This window comes from Adiantum capillus-veneris, chromosome 13 (genome assembly GCF_014529385.1).
Source record: "Adiantum capillus-veneris isolate H3 chromosome 13, ASM1452938v2, whole genome shotgun sequence".
NCBI lineage: Eukaryota > Viridiplantae > Streptophyta > Polypodiopsida > Polypodiales > Pteridaceae > Adiantum > Adiantum capillus-veneris.
The window spans coordinates 86,310,603-86,331,642 of NC_140943.1; the positions used below are offsets into that span (position 1 = coordinate 86,310,603).

The window sequence follows — 21,040 nt, forward strand, 5'->3', positions numbered from 1 at the left end:
TCATCTGGCATTGTACGGGTCTCATGCTCTGGTAGTCAGTGGGGGGCTCATTGCCCCTCTTCTTCCACACACCAGCGTTTCTCTCTCTCTCTCTCTCTCTCTCTCTCTCTCTCTCTCTCTCTCTCTCTCTCTCTCTCTCTCTCATGGTATCAACAGCTTCAGGCTATGCCTATTCCAAGGCGCTACATTGCATCAGGAACTTCTCCCAAGATCAGCAGCAGCCAGCGTTTTTGGCAATAACCACCAGATCAGCCAGCGATCTCTGCACAAATAGGGTGGCACCATAACCTCGACAACATCCATCGCGACAGATGGTCAGTCATAACTGCGTTTTTTGGTGATCAAGCCTAGCGTTTTTGCATCCGGCTGCTAGCGCTACCTTTTTGGACATTTCTAGTGCCGGAAAAACCTCAGATCCACTTGCGTTTTTTACACCTCGCTGCGCTTTTGGACAGCTGCTGCAGCAGAGGAGGCAGCGCTCAACTTTGCCCACCTGGATCTTGCCTACTACACACAGCCTTGCATCTGGTGCATTGCCGGTCTTGTTCCTCTTCAGATCGACAGTTTTCAGCCAGCAACACCTGCTGTGTTTTCTCTGATTTCAGCCCACCTCGGGTTGTTACATTGATTCACCACCCTCCCCAGACCCTTTGCATCACTTCTGACCCCGCCGGGAGCGTACGAGCATGCTGAAAATCGCTGGACAGCAGCGTTTCATCCCTCGCAGTTGCGTTTTTGGGTGGACAGCAACCACATGGCTTGTGTATTTGAATTTTCACAGAGGATGAAGTTACCTCCTGACAGGACACCCCTTTGAGGTGGTCCGTGCAGTCTCTCCATGATTGCTGCAGTACACGGTATCTTCGATATCGGCTTGATCATCTACGGGCGTACAATCCTTGGGAGATCCATTCATTCCAGCCATCATTCGGCGGTTGCGCACTCCAGAGGGGGTGGTGACTTGTGGTTTGCTATGAATACACCTATGCACTCATCAGAGAAGTTCACACGAGATATGGCCATGCTCATGGCATATGGGATTTCGACATTCCTAGAGAAGACACCACCATCTTGGGTGGACAGACATTTACCACTTGACCTCGACACGTCAGATCACTTGCTTACACAAGAGCATCTACATGGACTTAGGGAGAGGATCCTAGATCTCTTCTTGGACACGTTCATTGCTTGGATCTACAGGCTGGAGTTGGACTTCAGTTCTTTGGACTAGATGCGGGAGATCAGGCATCCCGCGACAATATCCGGAGTCAACAGGAGATTGGCTTGGATGGTAGTGCAGTTTCTCTTCTACACTCTTGATCATTTGGATTGCTACCTTTAGAGTTGCTTACACTCACCCTCCGTAACCTTACAGCAGACTTATCCCCCGACCTGGGCACTAGGCCACTCCCAGCTCATTCCCATTGAGAGCCACACCAAGATGCGGTTTGAACTTTGGTGGCGCTATTGGCACGGATTCTGTTATGGTTGACACCGGAGGATTGGAGGCAAGATATACATGCAAGACGGCACAGACAGATTGGTCTAGCCTTTCCTCTTCTTAGAGGATCTTCACAGCACAAACTGCTCAGTCTAGCTTCCCTACTTCTACAAGATGATTGCAGACAGCTTGGTCTGACCACACCTCTTCTCACAGGCCCTTCAGAGCGTGGACTGTTAAGTAAGGCTTTCCTCTCAGCTTGGATTACCCTACCTACTAACAGGACACCATCCGGTTGTGGTCCGTGTAGTCTCTCGGTGACTGCTACAACTTACAGTAGCTTCTACAATGCAGACTGCTTAGTCTGGCTTTTCTTGTTTCGGAGGACATTTACGGCGCAAATTGCTACATCTGGCCTTCCTCGAGTTTTATCACGGCTTAGCCACCTGGCCACCTTGGGTTACAGGTTCATGCATTGACAAGCTTCCGGTCATTCTCATGACGGTTCCTCGGCTTCTCCATTTTCTTCAGAAGGTTTTACTACAGACACCACGGATCCTATTGGGCAGGACACTTGCAAGTCTATTGGCACTTCTTTCACGGCAAGGAGTTGTTTTTACACTCACTTCGTGACCTTCACACTGCATTAGCGGAGTACAACAGTTTGCTACACGGCTTGTGACGGCATCACACCATGGAGATTTCTTCGCAGTCGGGACACCCCAGACTACTACTACACTCGTGGCATTCGCTGGGGTCTTGTCCTTCTATGGAAATTGTAGTAGACATCTTCATCATTTGCCTCACATCTTCGACTTCACGCGGTTTGTTCAGCATCCGGTGCTGAGAAGGGGTGTTAGATTTACACCACTCTGCTACTTCACACAGGTCTAGGGAACTTCCTTGTACGACTAGTGTCTCTGGGCTGGGCACCCATAGCATAGGTTGTACCTTGTCCGACCGCCCGAGTTTGGGGCCGACCGCCCACTTGAGTTGGGCGTCCACCTTGGGCACTCATATATATGGGGCCTAGAGGGATACACATTTCATTATTATCATCTGGCACTGTACAGATCTCATGCTCTGGTAGTCAGTGGGGGGTTGATTGCCCCCTCTTCCACACACCAGCGTTTTTGTGTCTTCTCTCTCTTGTTAGACTTACACCACTCTGCTACTTCACATAGGTCCACGACATACATGTACGGCTAGTATGCCTCCGCGCTGGCCACACTTTGCAAATGCATTTAGACCACACTATCCAGACGCCCTCATATTTCATTTATTTCTTGTTGGGTCGTGGGGTATTTTTCCACACACCAGCGTTTTTGTGTCTTCTGTCTCTCTCTTGTTACACTTACACCACCCTGCTACTTCACATAGGTCCACGATATACATGTAAGGCTAGTATGCCTACGGGCTGGCCACCCTTTGCAGATGCATTTAGACTACACTATCCGGACGCCCTCATATTTCATTTATTTCTTGTTGGGTCGTGGGGTATTTTTCCCATAGTTACCCGGAACGCGGAACGGGAACGGCAACGGGATCCCTGCGGAACGGGGGAACGGCTAGGGGCCTGGAACGGGAACGTCGCGGAACGGGAGGTATAAAAAACACCCAAATAGTGCAATTTTTAGCTCCTTGTGTTTAAATACAAGGAGTATTAGAGTGCTTTGACTCTAATACTCACAAAAAACTCGTTTTGAAGACCATTCAACCTTGCTATGACTAGATGATGAGAGAGAGAGAGAGAGAGAGAGATGGAGAGGGAGAGATTTGAGAGAGTGGGAGGGAGAGGAAGAGAGCTTGAAGGCTTGAAGCCTTGAGCCTTGAGAGAGTGAGTCTTGAGAGGGAGAGATCTTGAGAGTGAGAGGGAGAGAGCTTGAGCCTTGAGGATTAGCTTGTGAAGAGAAAGGGGGAGGGGGGTGCATTTTATGAGTCCTTGAGGCCTTGCACACTTTCAAAAGAAGCCCAAACATTTACTTCAATTTTTTCAATTTTTGCCAAATTTGTTTGTAGCCGTTGGCCGTTCCAGGGGCATTCCGGAACGGTCCGGGGGCGTTTCGGAACGTTCCGGAACGGCCGTTCCGGTTTGCATTGGCCACCCGGAACGTCAGACATTCCGGGACGTTCCGGAACGTTCGGGAAGGGAACTGCCCCCCGGAATGCCGGAACGGGGGCTAGCGGGCGTTCCCCGGTAACTATGATTTTTCCAAGCATTGCCCTAACTCCTCTTAGGCACCTATTTATGGGACCAGGGAGGTACCCACTTCCACAATCATAGATCACAGATCTCATCGGGTTATTGTGTATTGGGTCTTCTACTCATGGTAGTCATGAGGGGCTGATCGCCCCCTCCTCACCATCTCTAGCGTTTGTGGTCTCTCTCTCTCTCTCTCTCTCTCTCTCTCTCTCTCTCTCTCTCTCTCTCTCTCTCTCTCTCTCTCTCTCTCTCTCTCTCTCTCTCTCTCTCTCTCTCTCTTCCGTGCACTCTCACATGGTATCAACAGCTTCGGCTTTCCATGGCCTGGGACAGAGCTTCATCATCGACATCAAAACCTCCTCCAAGGCCAGCGTTTTCATGGATCTGCCACCGTTTTTGCTAGGACCAGGCACGCAATGGACAGCAACGTTTCTGTCGCGGGAACTCCACCTGCGTTTCTACTCTTCTCCACATGTCGATCACCTGCTCGCTGCCAGCGCTACCATTTCTAGACTTTTTTGTCACGGAAAACACCTCCAGATCTATTTGTGTTTTTTATCTTCATCTGCGTTTTTTTGGAAAGGTGCTGCGTTTTAGCGCTCAGCTTCTGGACCCCGGATCTCGCCAGTGCCTACCTAGCCTTTGCATTTGATGCCTTGCCGGCACGAATCCTCTTCAAATCTTCAGATTCAGCCACGTATCACTGTTGTTTTCTGTGTTTTCACTGTTCAGCCCTCCAACGGTTGTGCACACAGAGATAAACCCTCCCTACACCCTCTCCACCGCCCCGGACCATGCCCGGAGCGTACGAGCACGCTGAAAATCACTGGACAGTAGCCTTTTCATCACCTCGCAATTGCGTTTTTGGGTGGACTGCAGCCACATTGCTTGTGTTTTTCACAGAGGATGAAGTTACCTCCTGACAGGACACCCCTTGGAGGTGGTCGGTGCAATCTCTCTGTGACTGCTGCAGTACACGGTATCTTCGATATCGGCTTGATCATCTACGGGCGTACAATCCTTAGGAGATCCATTCATTCCAGCCATCATTCGGCAGTTGCGCACTCCAAAAGGGGTGGTGGCTTGTGGTTTGCTATGGACACACCTATGCACTCATCAAAGGAGTTCACATGAGATATGGCCATGCTCATGGCATATGGGATTCCGACATTCCCAAAGAAGACACCACCATCTTGGGTGGACAGACACTTACCACTTGACCTCGACACATCAGATCACTTGCTTACACAGAAGCATCTACATGGACTTAGGGAGAGGATCTTGGATCTCTTCTTGGACAGGTTCATTGCTTGGATCTACAGAGTGGAGTGGGACTTCAGTTCTTTAGAATCTCTTGAAGAGTTTACCGCGAGATGCGGGAGATCAGGCATCACGCGATTACATTTGGAGGCACCCGGAGCTTGGCTTGGATGATAGTGCAGTTGCTCTTCTACACTGCCCGTAGATGATCAAGCCGATGTCGAAGATACCGTGTACTGCAGCAGTCACCAAGAGAGACCGCATGGTGTCCTGGTAGGAGGTAACTTCATCCTCTGTGAAAAACGCAAACCAAGTGTCTGCTGTCCACCCAAAAACGCAACTGCGAGGTGACGGATACGCTACTGTCCAGCGAGTTTTAGCGTGCTCGTACGCTCCCGGCACGGTTCAGAGCGGTGCACACTACAGAGGGTGTAGGGAGGGTGGGGAATCAATGTCACTTCCCCCGGTGGACTGAAAACACAGAGAACAGCAGTGGAGAATGGCTGAAATCTGTAGGAAATGGAGAGGAATCTCGCCGGCAATGCACCGGATGCAAGGCCAGTTCGGTGTAGGCAAGATCCTTTAGTGGGCAAGGCCCGGCGCTGCCCTCCTCTGTAAAGACGCTGCTTTGCTGTCAAAAAACGCTCGAGCTGGCCAAAAAAGCAAGTAGAGGGAGGGATGTTCTGGTGACAAAGCAAAAAGATAGTACTGGCAGCCATAAGCAAAACGGCCAGTGGAAGAAGCAAAAAAACGCAGGTGGAGCTCCGGACCCCCTCCGCCACTGAAGAACGCTGCTTCCATCGCGTGCCCGGTTGTTTTGCAAAACGCTTGCATATCTGCAGAAAAATGCAAGCTGATTTTATCCCTTGGGAGGAGAACCTCATGCTGATGGTGAAGCGCTGGTCCCATGGAGAGCCTAAAGCTGCTGATACCATGTGAGAGTGCACGTGTGCGGAAGAGAGAGAGAGAGAGAGAGAGAGAGAGAGAGAGAGAGAGAGAGAGAGAGAGAGAGAGAGAGAGACCACAAACGCAAGATATGGTGAAGAGGGGGCGATCAGCCCCCCATGACTACCATGAGCAGAAGACCAAATACAATCAGATAGTGTGTGGAAGTGGGTACCCCCCTAGCCCCATAAATAGGTGCCCAGGGGGAGGTAGGGCAAGGCTTGATAAAAAACCCCACGACCCAACAGAAAAATGATATATGGAAATATATGTGGGCGACCGGAAAAAAGTGGACGGCCAGCCCCAAACTCGGGCGGCCGGACCAGGTACAACCTAGACTATGGGTGGCCAGCCCGGAGACATACTAGCTGTACTACTATGCCCTAGACCTGTGAAGCAGCAGAATGGTGTAAGTCTAACATGTTAGACTTACACCACTCTGCTGCTTCACATAGGTCTAGGGCATACATGTACAACTAGTGTGCCTCTGGGCTGGCCACCCTTTGCATACGCATTTAGACTGCATTGTCCAGCCGCCCAACTCTGGGCAGTCCGCCCTCATATTTCATTTATTTCTTGTTGGGTCGTGGGGGATTTTTCCAGGCATTGCCCTACCTCCCCTTGGGCACCTATTTATGGGGCCAGGGGGGTACCCACTTCCACAGTCATAGATCAAAGGTGTAACAGACTTGGACACTCCAAGTCAAGAATCAATCACGACAGCACCAAATAACCACTTCAAAACAATTCACAGATCACAATAGATTTGCACTGGCCCGACGAAGTTCCGTGCCTAGAGATATTGGCCCCAAAGACTAGCGCCCCTTCCGGTATTTCTTTCTGTATTAATCAATTCAAAGTACAAGAGAGCGGTTAGGGTTTCACTCTCAGACTCTGCGTCCAGATGCTTTGAGAAAATGAGGCCCCCGCCACTAATTTAAAGATTACAAGGGATGCCCAAAAGCAGAGCCCCAAAAGCTTGAAAGCAAAAGCAGATTCTCTCTCTCTCTCAATGAGAGTCAGTAAAAAGCAAGTTCTCTTTTTCTCTCTCTTTCCCCTAAATCATAGCAAAAAGCTGAGATTTGCATCAGTCAAAATTTCCCCCAAAAAAAAAAAAAAAAATCACCTCTGCGATTTTCGGAAATTAGGGTTTCTGGCAGAAATTAGGGTTTCTGATGTCCATAGCCACGTCATCACTTTGTGACACACCCCCCTCTTGAAAGCATTGTAATCGACCACGATTACGCTTGCAAAACCGACAAAAGCCATAAACCGTCTTAGCAGACACTGACTGTTAGTACCTACGTACTAGGAACACACATCTTGCACGTGTACAAAATCGACAGTCACATCACACGACATCACAGGACATCACATGACAATCAACATTCAACAGAGCTTAGAGCATGATTTATCAGCAATGTAGCTAGCAATCACATCTAGGTCCAATCGGGACCTCATCGATGTCCGATTGACTAACCCCTATTGCAACCATGTCTATTCGAGATCAATCAGACCAAAATGCTGCAGTCATTTCGTCTATCAGTTCCTACACTCAAAAGAAGTCAAGAACAAATCAGTATCATTATCAGGAATTCCATTTCATAAAGTCATCCAGCAGAATACTGTCAGCTATCAGTATCCTTGAAGCTCAAAGAGACATCAGTGACTTTAGTATCAAAATCGAGGCATCTGTTGAACAGGGAGCGGAGTGACTCCCCTCCACTGCACCAGATCTCTGGCCAAGCTGAATTCTGGGTTCCATTTGGAGTAGACTATGCTAAGCCAAAAGCATCGAGGTAAAGTTTCACAATCTGAGGAGTATCTGCTAGGTCCTCCTCCTCCATCCACTTCGCATCAAGTGCAGGATAATTCTTGAACTTAACCAAGAATCGCCTTCGGACTTTACCTTTATTCTTCGTATCCTTATGTGCCAAAATCTGTTCAGGAACAAGGATCTCCTCGTTTTCTTCCACTTCGGGTTGCTCATCAGGCTCCCCATCATCAAGCACATCACCTTTAAAAGGTTTCAAGAGACTCGCATGAAATGCATTGTGAATCCTCCAAGTATCTGGCAGTTTCAATCGGAAGGAGACATCATTTTTCTTTTCAGTAATCTGGAAAGGGCCGTAGTATCGCATACTAAGCTTTGGAAAAAGCCTCTCCTTTCCCTTTTCTTTCGTAGGCGTGCCTTCTCAAAACGTAAGAGCACCCAATCATCCTCCTTCAATTTCATGTGGAGACGATGGCGATCCGCTACCTTTTTCGGTCGTTCTTGAGACTTCTGCAAAGTCTCGCGAACCTTGGCAAAAGCCGTATCCAGATCTCGCGTATATTCATCCGCTTCAAAGATCTTATCTTTCGTGCTCAGGAAGGGTGGAACCTTCGGAACACCTTCAACAATCTCAAATGGCGCCTTCCCCGTCGAAGAGTGTATCGTGTTATTGTGGGCAAATTCCACCAAAGGTAAATTCTTTTCCCATTGAGTCTTCTGATCCGAGATACAAGACTTCAATAAATCTACAACCACTGAATTGGCAATCTCAGATTGCCCGTCAGTCTGCAAGTGGAACGATGACAAGAACTGCAACCGCGTGCCAATGTTCTCCCAAATTGCCTTCCAAAACAAACTCATAAATCTGGGTCTTTGTCAGAGACAATCGTCTCAGACGTGCCATGTAATCGGAAAATCACCGTGATCATTCTATGTTCTCGGGAGATCAAAAATGAAATCCATTTCAATACTTTTCCAGGGGCGGGTGGGTATGGGTAAAGGCTGTAACAATTCCTGTGTCGTATGCATGTCAAACTTGACCTTCTGGGATACTGCGCACAAACTCTTCCACGTCCTTTTTGAGTCTCGGCCAAAAGAAGTATCTCTCTACCCCTTCGTGGTGGTAGCAATGCCGCGGTAACCCGTAAAAGGTGGACAATGGCATTCAGTCATAACCTTTTCCCGCAACGGCTGTGTAACGCACAACATAGTCTTTCTCATCAAGTAGCCTTCCCGAAGGGAGTATCCAGCTAGTGTCTCCCCATCCCGTATCCGTGTGAAATTATCTGCAAAATCTATATCTGTGGCATACTGATCGACCATATCCTCGAAGCTCCTATGATGTATCGTGGAAATAGCCAGAACCAACGGCTTCCGAGACAAAGCATCTACCACCACATTCTTTTGTCCCTGCACATGGACAATCTGGAAGTGATTGTGACAAGATGTTCGCCCACCGCATCTGCTTTTCCGAAAGCTGCTTCTGTGGCAAGAAGTAGCGCAAACTCTGATGGTCTGTAAAGACAATAAAATCCGCTCAGAGTATTTAATGCCGCCACTAAGTAAGAGCATGGATAACCACCAAAAGCTCTTTCTCATAAATCTGTGTTGTCATCTCCGGCCTAGAGAACAATCGGCTCTCATAAGCAATGACATGGCCTTCTTGCATCAAGACCGCACCCAGACTACGACCATAAGCATCACAAAATACTTCAAATGACTTCTGCAAGTCCGACAAAGTCAAATCTGGTCCTGTAGTCAATTTCTCTTTCAATGTTTGAAAGGCAGTCACCTCTGTGGATCCCCACGAGAAAGGAACTCCTTTCTATATCAAGATATGCAAAGGGAAAGCAACCTCTGCAAACTTTCGAATGAACCGTTTGTAGTACGAACACAGTCCCAAGAAGCTTTCAACTTCATGGACATTCTTCAAGTCGGGCCAATCACGTATAGTCTCTATCTTGGCCGAATCCACTTGCACTCCTGCTGCTGAGACAGTGTCCCAAAAAGTCTCTGAAGCAGATGATCTCTGTGTTCTGCCTCATTCTTGGAGAAACAATGATATCATCAAAGAAAGTGCCAACAAATAGCCTGTACTCTCGAAAAATCTTGTCCATCATCCGGTTAAATGTCACAAGAGCATTGGTTAAGCCAAAAGGCATCACCAAAAACTCAAATAACCCAAAAGTCGTCCGAAAGGCTGTCTTGTAGACGTCTCCCGACGCGATTCGGATCTATGATATCCATTGTTCAAGTCAATCCTCCTAAAGCACAAGAATCCTTGTAACCTGTCGAGTATATCATCGATCCTAGGAATCGGAGATCTGTTCTTGATGGTGATTTTGTTGAGAGCGCTATAATCAATGCACATTCTCCAAGATCCGCCTTTCTTCAAATCCAACAACAGTGGAGAGCAATACGGTGAAGTACTATGCTGGACAAGACCCTTTTCCAAGAGGTCTTTCACTTGGTTCGTAATCTTTTCATTTTGTACTTGGCTCACACGATAAGGTGGCCGGTTCGGTGGCGTGCTTCCAGGTATCAGATCAATGGTTTGATATTCAGGCCCTCTGAACAGCAATCGACATGAGTGTGGAGAAAAATCTTGGTGTTCTTTGATCAGGTCAAAACATATTCAACCTTTATCCATCGTTCAGTTCTCTCCCAAAAGAATGAGTAAGAAACTGAAGATCATCAAGTACAATCTCTAAGCCCTTCATTTATCAAAGTCGCTTTCTCGACCCGGCAGTCAACCACTGCATAGTTCTTGTGGTACCAAGGGATCCTGAGTAGAACGTCACTCGCGTGCCCTGACACCCCTGCCATTGCAAACGAAGTTTGCCAATGCTCAGTGTAATGGCAACATCCCATCCGGGTGCCAGTCGAACTACCTCCACCTGTGGCGTCAGTCTGTCGGGCGTCATTTCCAAATCGAGCCGCCAATTCCAAGTGAAAAGAAGTTGCCCTTGGCTCCTTCAGAAGAGCTTCCTGATCCTTCACTTTGCCCCAAAAGTGGCAAAGTTTGTACTTTCATTCATTAGATTCGGTGCAGGTTCCACGCCATGTGGTACCAGTTCTGCTTTTCTATCTGCCTTTTCTGCCACGTTCCTCAGCTGCTCTCGAACTCTCAGGCCTGTCGTCGTCTTTATCATTCTGTTCTTTCTGTGCCTTTTTAGGGCACTTCACGGAGATATGTCTATGTTCCCCACATCCAAAGCACTTCCCCTCTCTGATGAAGCAAGCTCTCTCCTCAAGAGTAAGCTTGGGTCGTGCATCCTTTTTCTCTGGGTTGCTCTTTTTCTTTCTACTTTCATTCCCAGAAGTCTGTTCGGCTCGTTGTGTCATGGCCTCATCTGTGGGGTAGGTCAGACTGCCAGAGTTAATGGCAAAGCCCCGCTTCGCATGACTCATCAACTCCTGAATAGAAGTTGACTTCTGTTCCAAGCAGTGATCTCGGATCTCTGTAGGTAGACCTAAGGTAAACCGCTTAATCTGTTCTCTGAACGAGATCTTCTTGAATGAAGAGGCGGGTAGAAAAGAGCTCCAGAATCTTTCACAATAAGCATTGATTGTATCTTTCTTGGTCATCCGAAGATGGTTCCAAGCAGCTCGTATATCTCGTTCATATTCTTGCGTCAACCAAGAAGAAATAAAAAGCTTTTTTAATTTCAACCATTTAACTGGCGCAGTCTTGTTTAAAAGAAGCGTGGACCACCAAGTACGAGCATTCCCCTTAAGGTAAGAGGTAGCTCTCCGAATCTTGGAGTGCTTTGAATAGCGTCCTCCCGCGAAAGCGATGTCAAACTGCTGTATAAAAGACAAAGCCTTCGAAGCATCTGAGTATCCTGAAAAAGTATCAAACTTGATCGAGTGGCCACCTTCCTTAAACTCTCGGACTTTCTTGCTTTTATCTTCGAGCTTTGTAAAAATTCTTCTTGTTCACATAAAAGTTTCCATCATCAAAATCTGAGCTGTCTGTAGAAGAGTCCTCAGTAGAACTATCAGTCTCTGGGCAAGATTTAGCCTTCTTTGCCTTTTTCTTTCCCTTTCCGAAGCTTTGTTTCTTGCTTCGCTTTTTACCTTTTCTGTCTTCTTTGCTCGAATCTGAGGAGCTAGAAGAACTGTCAGAAGAAGAAGAAGAAGAAGAAGAAGAACTGGGTACTCCTTCAAATCGAACACGCTTCTTCTGTTTCTTTGCCTTGTCAAAAGTCAACTGACGACCCAAATATCCCGGGAAGTCAGTGCGTTTCTTCTGCTTTTTGCCGTGCTTTTTGGCTTTCTTTTGCGCGTCAAAAAGCTGAGCAATCCGTGCATCAACCACCTCTTCTAATTCCTTCTCTGAATATTTATTGTGAGCAGAAGGTTTCTTGAGAGTGGGTGTAGTGGTTTTCTGCCACTCCTCATGCACTTCCTGAAAAGAAGTCTCGCTCATATATTTTGCAAATTTTGGATCCTTCGCAAAATTGAGCATCATCTTCGTTGCATCGCCGATCAACTAGCGACGCTCTATCTCTCGCCGCTCCGCCTGAGTAGGCCGAGGCGGGCCATACTCTCTGCCAGAATCTGTGATCCCTGCCCGCATCTCCACATGCAGAGGGAGTCGACTGATCCTTGCGTGAAGCCATAGGTGCCGCGGAAAAAAAAATTGGGGATCAGATTTCCCGTAGAAGAGAAATCGGTCGTGCTCTGATACCACTGTAACAGACTTGGACACTCCAGGTCAAGAATCAATCACGACAGCACCAAATAACCACTTCAAAACAATTCACAGATCACAATAGATTTGCACTAGCCCGACGGAGTTTCGTGCCTAGAGATATTGGCCCCAAAGACTGGCGCCCCTTTCGCTATTTCTTTTTATATTAATCAATTCAAAGTACAAGAGAGCGGTTAGGGTTTCACTCTCAGACTCTGCGTCCATATGCTCTGAGAAAATGAGGCCCCCACCACTAATTTAAAGATTACAAGGGATGCCCAAAAGCAGAGCCCCAAAAGCTTGAAAGCAAAAGCAGATTCTCTCTCTCTCAATGAGAGTCAGTAAAAAGCAAGTTCTCTTTTTCTCTCTTTCTCCCAAATCATAGCAAAAAGTTGAGATTTGCGTCGCTCAAAATTTCCCTTCACCTCCGCGATTTCCGAAAATTAGGGTTTCTAGCAGAAATTAGGGTTTGCAAGAATTTTAGGGTTTCTGCTGTCCGTAGCCACGTCATCACTTTGTGACAACAGACCTCATCTGGCTATTGTGTATTGGGTCTTCTGCTCATGGTAGTCATGGGGGGCTGATCGCCCCCTCTTCACCATCTCTAGCGTTGGTGGTCTCTCTCTCTCTCTCTCTCTCTCTCTCTCTCTCTCTCTCTCTCTCTCTCTCTCTCTCTCTTTCGCACACGTGCATTCACATCTCTCTCTCCTCTCACGCTTCCCCACACTCGCACTCTCACAGGGAGAAGACACCCTTCCACCGACTACACGAAAGCATGAAGAGCACTCCACCCTCGTGGAGGAACAAAGATTCCAGCGGGAGCAAACCCTCAGGTTGACATGTGTGCGAAACGAATGGTCAAGTACTCCAAGGACCTGAAGTATGTTAAGTACCTAAAGAATCATCCACTTAATGAGGTTCACTCCCAATGGCAAAAAACCATCCACTCACCTATCAAGTCATCCATGAAGACTATAGTAAAGCCTAGTGCAGAAAATCAGAAATTGTTCTCGTAAGAAGAGTTTGACGAACCTCTTGAACAAAAGATCGGAAGAAAAGCAAGTCAAAGGATTTTCTCGATTACTTGGCCGGGAATCAACTTTCAAGGCGTCTAGTGGATGCAAGGAGGTGTTCGTTTCGAGAATGATTCCAGTTTTTCTTTGTCTTCCAACAATTCCTCTTCCTCTAGTTCCGGTTAGGATGAGAAAAGTTGAAGAAGCGGAGAAAGACCAAGAAGAGCAAAACAAGCAGATCCAAGAAGAAGTCTAGAAAGCACAGAAAACAATCTAGCAGTTTAGAGGAGGAGACCTCGTCCTCTTCAGACACTTCAAACAGTGACGATACCCACACTTTTGGTACCATTTATGGTAGGAAGCTGTTGAGAGCCACTCGGTATGACAACCTTGTATGCATGTGAACACTCTCTAAAGTCACTTAGGCCATTTATTAGTAAATAAACGTCCAATAAGTGGAGCCGTAGCGTTTTTGCATCAGATCAGCCTTAGCGTTTTTCTGTCTAATCAACATCAGCATGAAGTATTCAGCATATACCATTTAGCCATCGTATCACCATTGTGAAGGTAATCTAAGCAAGTACTTGCTCTGGCAACAGAGCAAGGGGGCCCTTGAAGGTGGTTGGGACCCAACATGCGGTGTCATCTCTCCTCTCTCATTGCCTCTCTCATTGTGTTCAATTCTATCAAGTGTAGTAAAGTAACTTTGTGTTTGTGCGAAGGACTAGATCTGAGTTAAAATCCTTAAACCCTTCCGTTGCACCAAACATTCAGGATATTATCACAAACTGCTGACGTGTCAAGCCATTGAAGAACGTAGCCAACCTGCAGCTCTCGGCCGAGGAACGTAAACCCTAGAAGCAGCAGAAGAAGTTTCACCAACTTGCAAAGTCTTGCTGAGTGGCCTATTTTAAAGAAGAGTTCCCACCAACATATGGGACCCCGTCCGATGGGGCCCAAGTGACTTAAAGAGATAAAATAAAATAGGACCCACACACACAAAAAGTGTTGATCATGTGGTTGTTGTATGGCACTCCCGCAAAAGGCGCTGACATACTGACGTGGCAGACTGTACGGACAGTCCCAAAATTCGTGCTAACAGTGCTACGTGGCAGCTGTACGGATTTTCGCAAAATGCGATGGCAGCTTTTGGGCACTAGTGCTTTTGAAACCTGATGCTTTCGAGTTTGAAGCTTTTCATGTAACTACTTTTCATTGGCCCAGGGCCATTTAAACTTGTGCAGAGGGCTCAGTGTCTGGCACTCTTATGGGTGATGGTGCAGAGTGTGAGTATCGGCATTGTACTGAGTTCAAGCGATATAAAGAAATACCAAAAGGGGCACCAGCGTTAGGGGCCAGTGCTCTCTTCGGGTGGAACTCCGCCACTCCCATCTAGTGTTGTGCATTTCTTTCTGTTTAGTTGTCATTTGAAGTGCCTAAAGTTGTTCAGTCTGTTCTTTCATGTTGGCACCTTGTCACGATTGTGACTAATATACATCATATACATACACTCATGAATGCAGATAGGCGAAGTGCCATGCCAAGGAGGACCCCTACGCTTGGATGGTTGCCACTCTTCATCCAAAAGACATGCCTCTTTGCCAAAAGCCACACTCCTTCGATGACTGGTCACACCTCTTCGCTCTACGGGTGTGACTCTTCGCCCAATGGTTGCAGCTCTTCGTACGTCTAAAGTCATGTCTCTTCACCATGATACATGCCTTTTCACTAGTGACTCTTCACTTCCTATAAAAGGAACCCTTTGTACTCAGTTTTCATTCATTCAATCAAACACAATCTCTTGAGTCTCTTGTCAGAGTTATCTTTCTAATTCTAGTCTTGTGCTGAAACATAATAAATACATATGAAGTAATATAGAGATCTTCACAGTGGTATGAGAGCTAAATTTTTCCCGAGACCCGAAGGTTCTGAGCCTCTCATCCTTGCCGCTATACTCTACCCTCTCTCGGAGTTGCATGGAAGCAGCAAAAAAGATGGAATACACATAGACAAGTATGAGGCAATCCGAAATCCCCCCTTCTAAATACATAAATAATTAAAGAGAAGGAGATGTGTGTATGCAGCATACCTGCTGAAATTCTCGACGTAGGCCTCTTCATCGAGTGGTGTCTCTTCGGATACAAGGGTAGCACCTCTTCATCGGCTGGCAACCTTTCGAATCTCTAGACACTTCACAGGAGAACAGCACCTCTTCATGAATAGGTGCCAATCCTGGCATGCACCTCTCCGAAGGGTTACACCTCTTGCAGATGAAGGGTCGCACCCCCCTTGAGATTCCCGGCCCTGGCGTATGCCCCTTCCCCTAGCATGCCCTTCAGCGTTGCGCCTCTTCATCAATCGATGCAGCCCAACGCTGGCAGCTCTTCGTAAAAGTCTACGCATGACATTTAAGCAGCAGCGTATAGTTTTTCTTTTAACCCACTTATCAGCCAGCGATCTTGTTATTAAGTGGCCAACCTATAAGTTCATTTGGCCGGCCGCCCAACTTATTAGCTCAGTGGACACCCTATGGTGAAAGTTAAAAAATAAATAAATAACTCAACAACTTTAACGCCATGGCCCCTTTTAATGATCTGCAGCGTGGGTGCTCTCTGCCAACCACTTCGAATGATCTTCTGCATTTTTCCAGCGCTCAAGTTTCTAGCAGCCTCCTTGTGTGCGCACGATGGCTGACGACGGACTGCCTGCACCTACTCTCTACATCTCGTACATAGACAAGGTTCCTGAAGAACTCTTGCCGGAAAATCCCCCTCCTGCACATGACATGATCATCATTCCCGATACTCCATCACCGGAAACAGCACCTGTCTAGGTTGCAGAGCCAAATTCGGAACCGGAATATATCCTCATTTCCGATTCTCCCAAACCAGTACCTGCTCCAGAACCAGTACACGTTCCTGCACCTCAGGTTGTGCCGGGGCCCCAGATTGCCGCCACATGACACAGTTCCAGACTTGGGTGGTGTGTCATATTTTTCTCACCTACGACTCTCAGTACCTTCAGCATTACGAGTATATCCTTGGACGGTACCCCCATCTTGCCTACTCATTGGCAGAGTGCAGAGTGGACGTTATCAACAATATTCTATCCCTCCAACCCCTGGTACGTGCTCACAACGAGTTACGACTTCCGGATTACACACCTATGTTGCCCGCTCCACCTCCTGTCAACGAGATCGAGGACATCTCAGATTCTTCATTTGGCTCAGAGTTTTTCACAGAGTTTGGCGACGAGTTTGCATCAACTTCTCCCGACTATTTACCTCACCTCTCGCCAGCTTCCCCTCGTTATTCCCTTTGAGACGTAGCCATGCCGACATCACAGGATGGAAGCCAAGCAGGACACCTTGGCTCTTCTCAAGCAACAGATGGAAGTACTTACGGCCAACATCGCATCCATTTCCACTTGCTTGGACCATATGCAGATGCAGACCTCTTCTCAACGTCACCACACTACTTCGCGGACTCCACATGCAGCTTCTACATCACCTTCTTCAGAAGCCCCCGCGGACAACAACAAAGAACCAGATCCAACAGCCGAGGTAGATAATCATGAACTCCAATTACTTTATAAAATCTTTAATGTTGCTCAGAAAAAGAAACTTGACATTAAATTGCCGAAGCCTTATAATGGTCGCCGCGACAAACACGTGTTGGACCAGTGGTTGTTTAAAATAGAAGTTTATCTGTCTAATACGGATTTGGCCGAGAGCGAAAAGGTTGCACTAGCAAGTTCTCTACTTAAGGACACCGCTTTCCTTTGGTGGCAATGACGGGTTGCAGATAACAAAAACATCCCTTTATGGAATAAATTCCGGCGCACAATTCGCAAGGCCTTTGAGCTTGCCAACGCGGATTTTCATGCCCGGTACTCTCTCCGCCGCCTGAACCAAACTGGTTCTCGGCCGCATATATCACAGAGTTCCAACGGTTGACTCTAGAGATAGAGACCCTCGGCCCTTCTGATAAACTCCACAGTTTTGTCGATGGGCTTGAACCCACCCTGAAGGATGACGTGCACAAATACAACCTAGCCATGATGGATGAAGCCATTGCCTATGTGGAACGCCTTGGTGATAATCAGTGTACTCAGCGAAATTTTCCTCCTGAAAACCAATTCTCCAATAGTGCTCGTCCTTTCCAGCGTGATCGCATAGGACGCTATAATCAACAGCAACGTTCCTCTCAAAGCTCACACCAATCTTCTGGACAACCCTTCTCAAGATAGCAAGCCTTTCGACCCCGTTTTGCTGGCCAAGCATCGATTTCTCACACAGGATCCTCTTCCAATGGTAATCGGAATTGAGGCAGATTTCGGCCAGATCTACGTCTAAATGGCCGCCGTGATTTTCGGCCCAATCCTTTCTCCGGACAACAAACCTCTTCATCGACTCCCTCCACCTCTCAGTCCAATCGCACAGGATTGTGCACAATCTGTGCTGGTTCACACAGGTGGTTTGAATGTCCAAAGCACCCGAATCCTTCTAACATTCGGCAAAATTCAAATATGGAGTCATGCACAGATACACAACACTGTCCATCTCCTGTGCCGGACACAAGCAAACAGGCTATTCGTGCGATTCGGGTTTCCAAAGTGGTCAGCACATTGCTGCTGAATGCACACAATCAAACCTCAGTTCCTATTGATCTGTCTAACCAGGTTCTCAAGTCTTCTGGGTTTCATTGGTCAACATCCAATCAATGTGCTAGTGGATAGTGGATGTTCTACAAATTTCGTGAGCACTTCATAAGTAAGCAAGCTCTGCTTGCCAACACAACAGAGTTTGGAAGCTTTTCAAGTTGAACTTGCAGCTGGATCATTTTAATGAAGTCACTCGATCACGGATCATGGGAATCGTATCTGAAAGAAAACTGATACGAACAGAAGCAAGCTCTCTCTCTCTCTCTATCTCTCTCTCTCTCTCTCTCTCTCTAACAAAAGTTAATGTTGAGAAAACCTTCAGTTCTTCGGAAAAAAAACCTTGAATGAATGTACTTACAGATGCCCAGAGATAACGCCATAGCGGGATGGGAGGGCAAAAGGACCTCTTGAAGCGAGAAGGAGCCCATGAGAGCCAGCAAGGTACGAGAAAAGACACTACGCGTGAGCTTAGCACCATTAATTATGGGGGGAGCAGGCGAGGAGAGAGCAGCAGAAGTAGGACGACAAGGCGGACAAATGGGCAGAGAGCTGCAAACAGCCATATATGACGACGATGCCATAGCTATGTGAGCTTAGAAGACCACAGCCACTGATGCAAATATACAAAATAGGATTACAATTTCAATATATCCTTTAGCTAGCTTCGTCGTCGTGACCTCGGTCATGGGTTCGAGTGCAACAAAACGACCCTGGGAGCGCCTCGCCCATAAAGGACACGGGGTCAACTCGAGGAATTGACGGCGCTCGAGAGATCCACCGTCGATTAAAGCTCCAGGAGAACAAAAAGTTAGGGTTCCCAGCCGGACCTCCCCCGCCACACTCCTCAGCTCTATCCAACTTGCCTAACACGCATCCGTGCACATCTTGCGAGTTCGCGTGTACATAAAGCCTGCCCCTCCCTGCTGCGGATATCCGACGGTCTAAAATCCGTGTGATGCCGATTGCGCACCCCTATCGTAGATTCCATAAACGCGACCCCGTGTCACTTATAAACGAGGCTGGTAGCGCTCACGGACGTTTGTATCGCGTCACACAGGATATGTGCGATTTGTTACCAAAAAAAACAGTTTGCCTTTTTAATTTTAAACCCAATATTCCATAGTTCCACTCTCTTAAATTGAAAGGCCAAAGGATGCTTCTTGCTATTTTTACAAATAGCAACTTTAAACAAGGAGATTCTCGATCCTTCTTCTCTTGGCATGCTTCACAACGTCGTAGTGTGACCCCTCCCCCCCCCCCCTTTTTTCTCTCAGCCTTCCTTGTGAAGCTTGGGATGGAAGCATCTCTCTCTCTCTCTCTCTCTCTCTCTCTCTCTCTCTCTCTCTCTCTCTCTCTCTCTCTCTCTCTCTCTCTCTCTCTCTCTCTCTCTAAGCCACTTGCTATAGCATCTATCGGAGACCACACGCACTCTGAGTGTCATCTTCATGAGGGGGGACCATCATCTTCCTACTTGCACGTTACTGCAACAAGCCCAAGGGTTCTCTCTCTCTCTCTCTCTCTCTCTCTCTCTCTCTCTCTCTCTCTCTCTCTCTCTCTCTCTCTCTCTCTCTCTCTCTCTCTCTCTCTCTCTCTCTCTCTCTCTCTCTCTCTCTCGCGCACGAATGTGCATGCATACATTGGTTGTCATCATTGTCATCGCAGTTGTTGCAGCTTCCTCGGCCCTCTAATATTGTCACTGAGACGTGGCAATATTAAAAATATTATAAGATACTAACATTGTCGTTCGTCTGGGAGACTTGAAAGGTTTTAAGATTGAATGAGCGTGTGAATATGCAAGATAAACTATAGTGTTAGTATCTTCATTAACTCGGTCTATAGCTCCGTCTATTAACAAGTGATAAAATCTATGGACGAAACAAAAAAGACCAGGAAAAGAAGATGAGTTTAGCTAAACAAATGTGAGTATGGTCTACAACTACATAAGGCCTCAAATATACATCTCTTAAGAGCACAAAAAGCAAGAGAATGATGACATCAAGTTATAAAACTACACTACATATGTCATTCTATGTACAATTTTCATTTTCATTATGCGTTGTTGCGTGCATTTTGAACACCCCGTTTTCTGTAAATTTGTTCATATGGACATGACGCCCAATGTCAAAATGGTGTGTGAGATCTCTTTTTGTGGGATTTTTATCTCGGTTTAGAAAGCACATGAACATGCAAGGCAAGTCACTAGTGTAGCATCAGTTGTCGGGTTACTATAAGTGCCCGTTAGTGAGTTTTTTGAAGTGAGACTTGTATATAACTAAAACTTATGTAAAAACTTAAAAAAGTTCAGCCAAAGTTCGGAAATTTGCAGGTTTAAGCTCGTTGTGCCTCCTTGATGCTTTTGGATGCAGTTTTATGCCCTCGCCTTGCCTTCTCTACGTGTAGTCGTACCGGAATAGCTCTCTCTTCGCTTAAAATTTGCACTTAGCAGCGTGTAGAATCAATTTTGATCATCTTCAACTTTCTTGCCATTCATTTTTTAAGCTTTCTTCCAAGATTTAAAGTGCTCCAATTGGTGTTGTTCTCTTCAAGTTACGACTAGTTCTCTTCAGTGGAAGCCTCGTGGCAAATTCTGTGCAAACAGATTGGGAGGGCATGTATCTATGAATTGTGGAATTGGTGTTGAAATTGTGGGTTTGTGATTTTCAACTGTGAAAGGGGAGGCCCTTGTCTTCATATGCATTGGTCGGTGTGTGATGTAAATCCGTGCTTTGACAAGGTTTTTCTCTTATGTGTTGTGGTCCTTTGGGTGGGCGTGTGCTTGTAAATTTCCAAGGGAGCATAGGCCTTTTGGTTGGGGTTTGCTAAGAGTGGTTTTGGTATACTTTTTGGTGTTGAGGTTGAAGTTTTAACGCTCTTGGGCTATAAATCTATTGAGCTGTCCCACTTTGTCTTTTGCCCAACAGCGTCTTTTAAAAGAATAATATGAATTGATATCATCTTAGCGCATCAGTAATATTAGCCTCGTAGATCAAAAGGAGGTGATTAGGAGAGCGACAGAGACTACTCACCCTGCTTATGTGAGCTTTGC

The 21,040-nt window shown here is 46.9% G+C and overlaps 1 protein-coding gene across 3 annotated transcripts in view; it reads right to left on the minus strand.

The window, feature by feature from the left end:
* The window catches only part of LOC147444386 (plasma membrane fusion protein), a 71,787-nt gene extending 53,169 nt beyond the window's left edge, over positions 1 to 18,618 (minus strand). For 2 of the 3 annotated variants that reach the window (XM_086527022.1, XM_086527021.1), the window contains exon 1: positions 18,353 to 18,611. In XM_086527022.1, the coding sequence (XP_086383148.1) occupies positions 18,353 to 18,575 (223 nt within the window). In that variant the 5' untranslated portion in view covers positions 18,576 to 18,611. Of the gene's footprint in view, positions 1 to 18,352 lie in introns of all 3 variants that reach the window. The other variant, XM_086527024.1, reaches the window with a different exon arrangement.
* Positions 18,619 to 21,040: the final 2,422 nt, after the last annotated feature.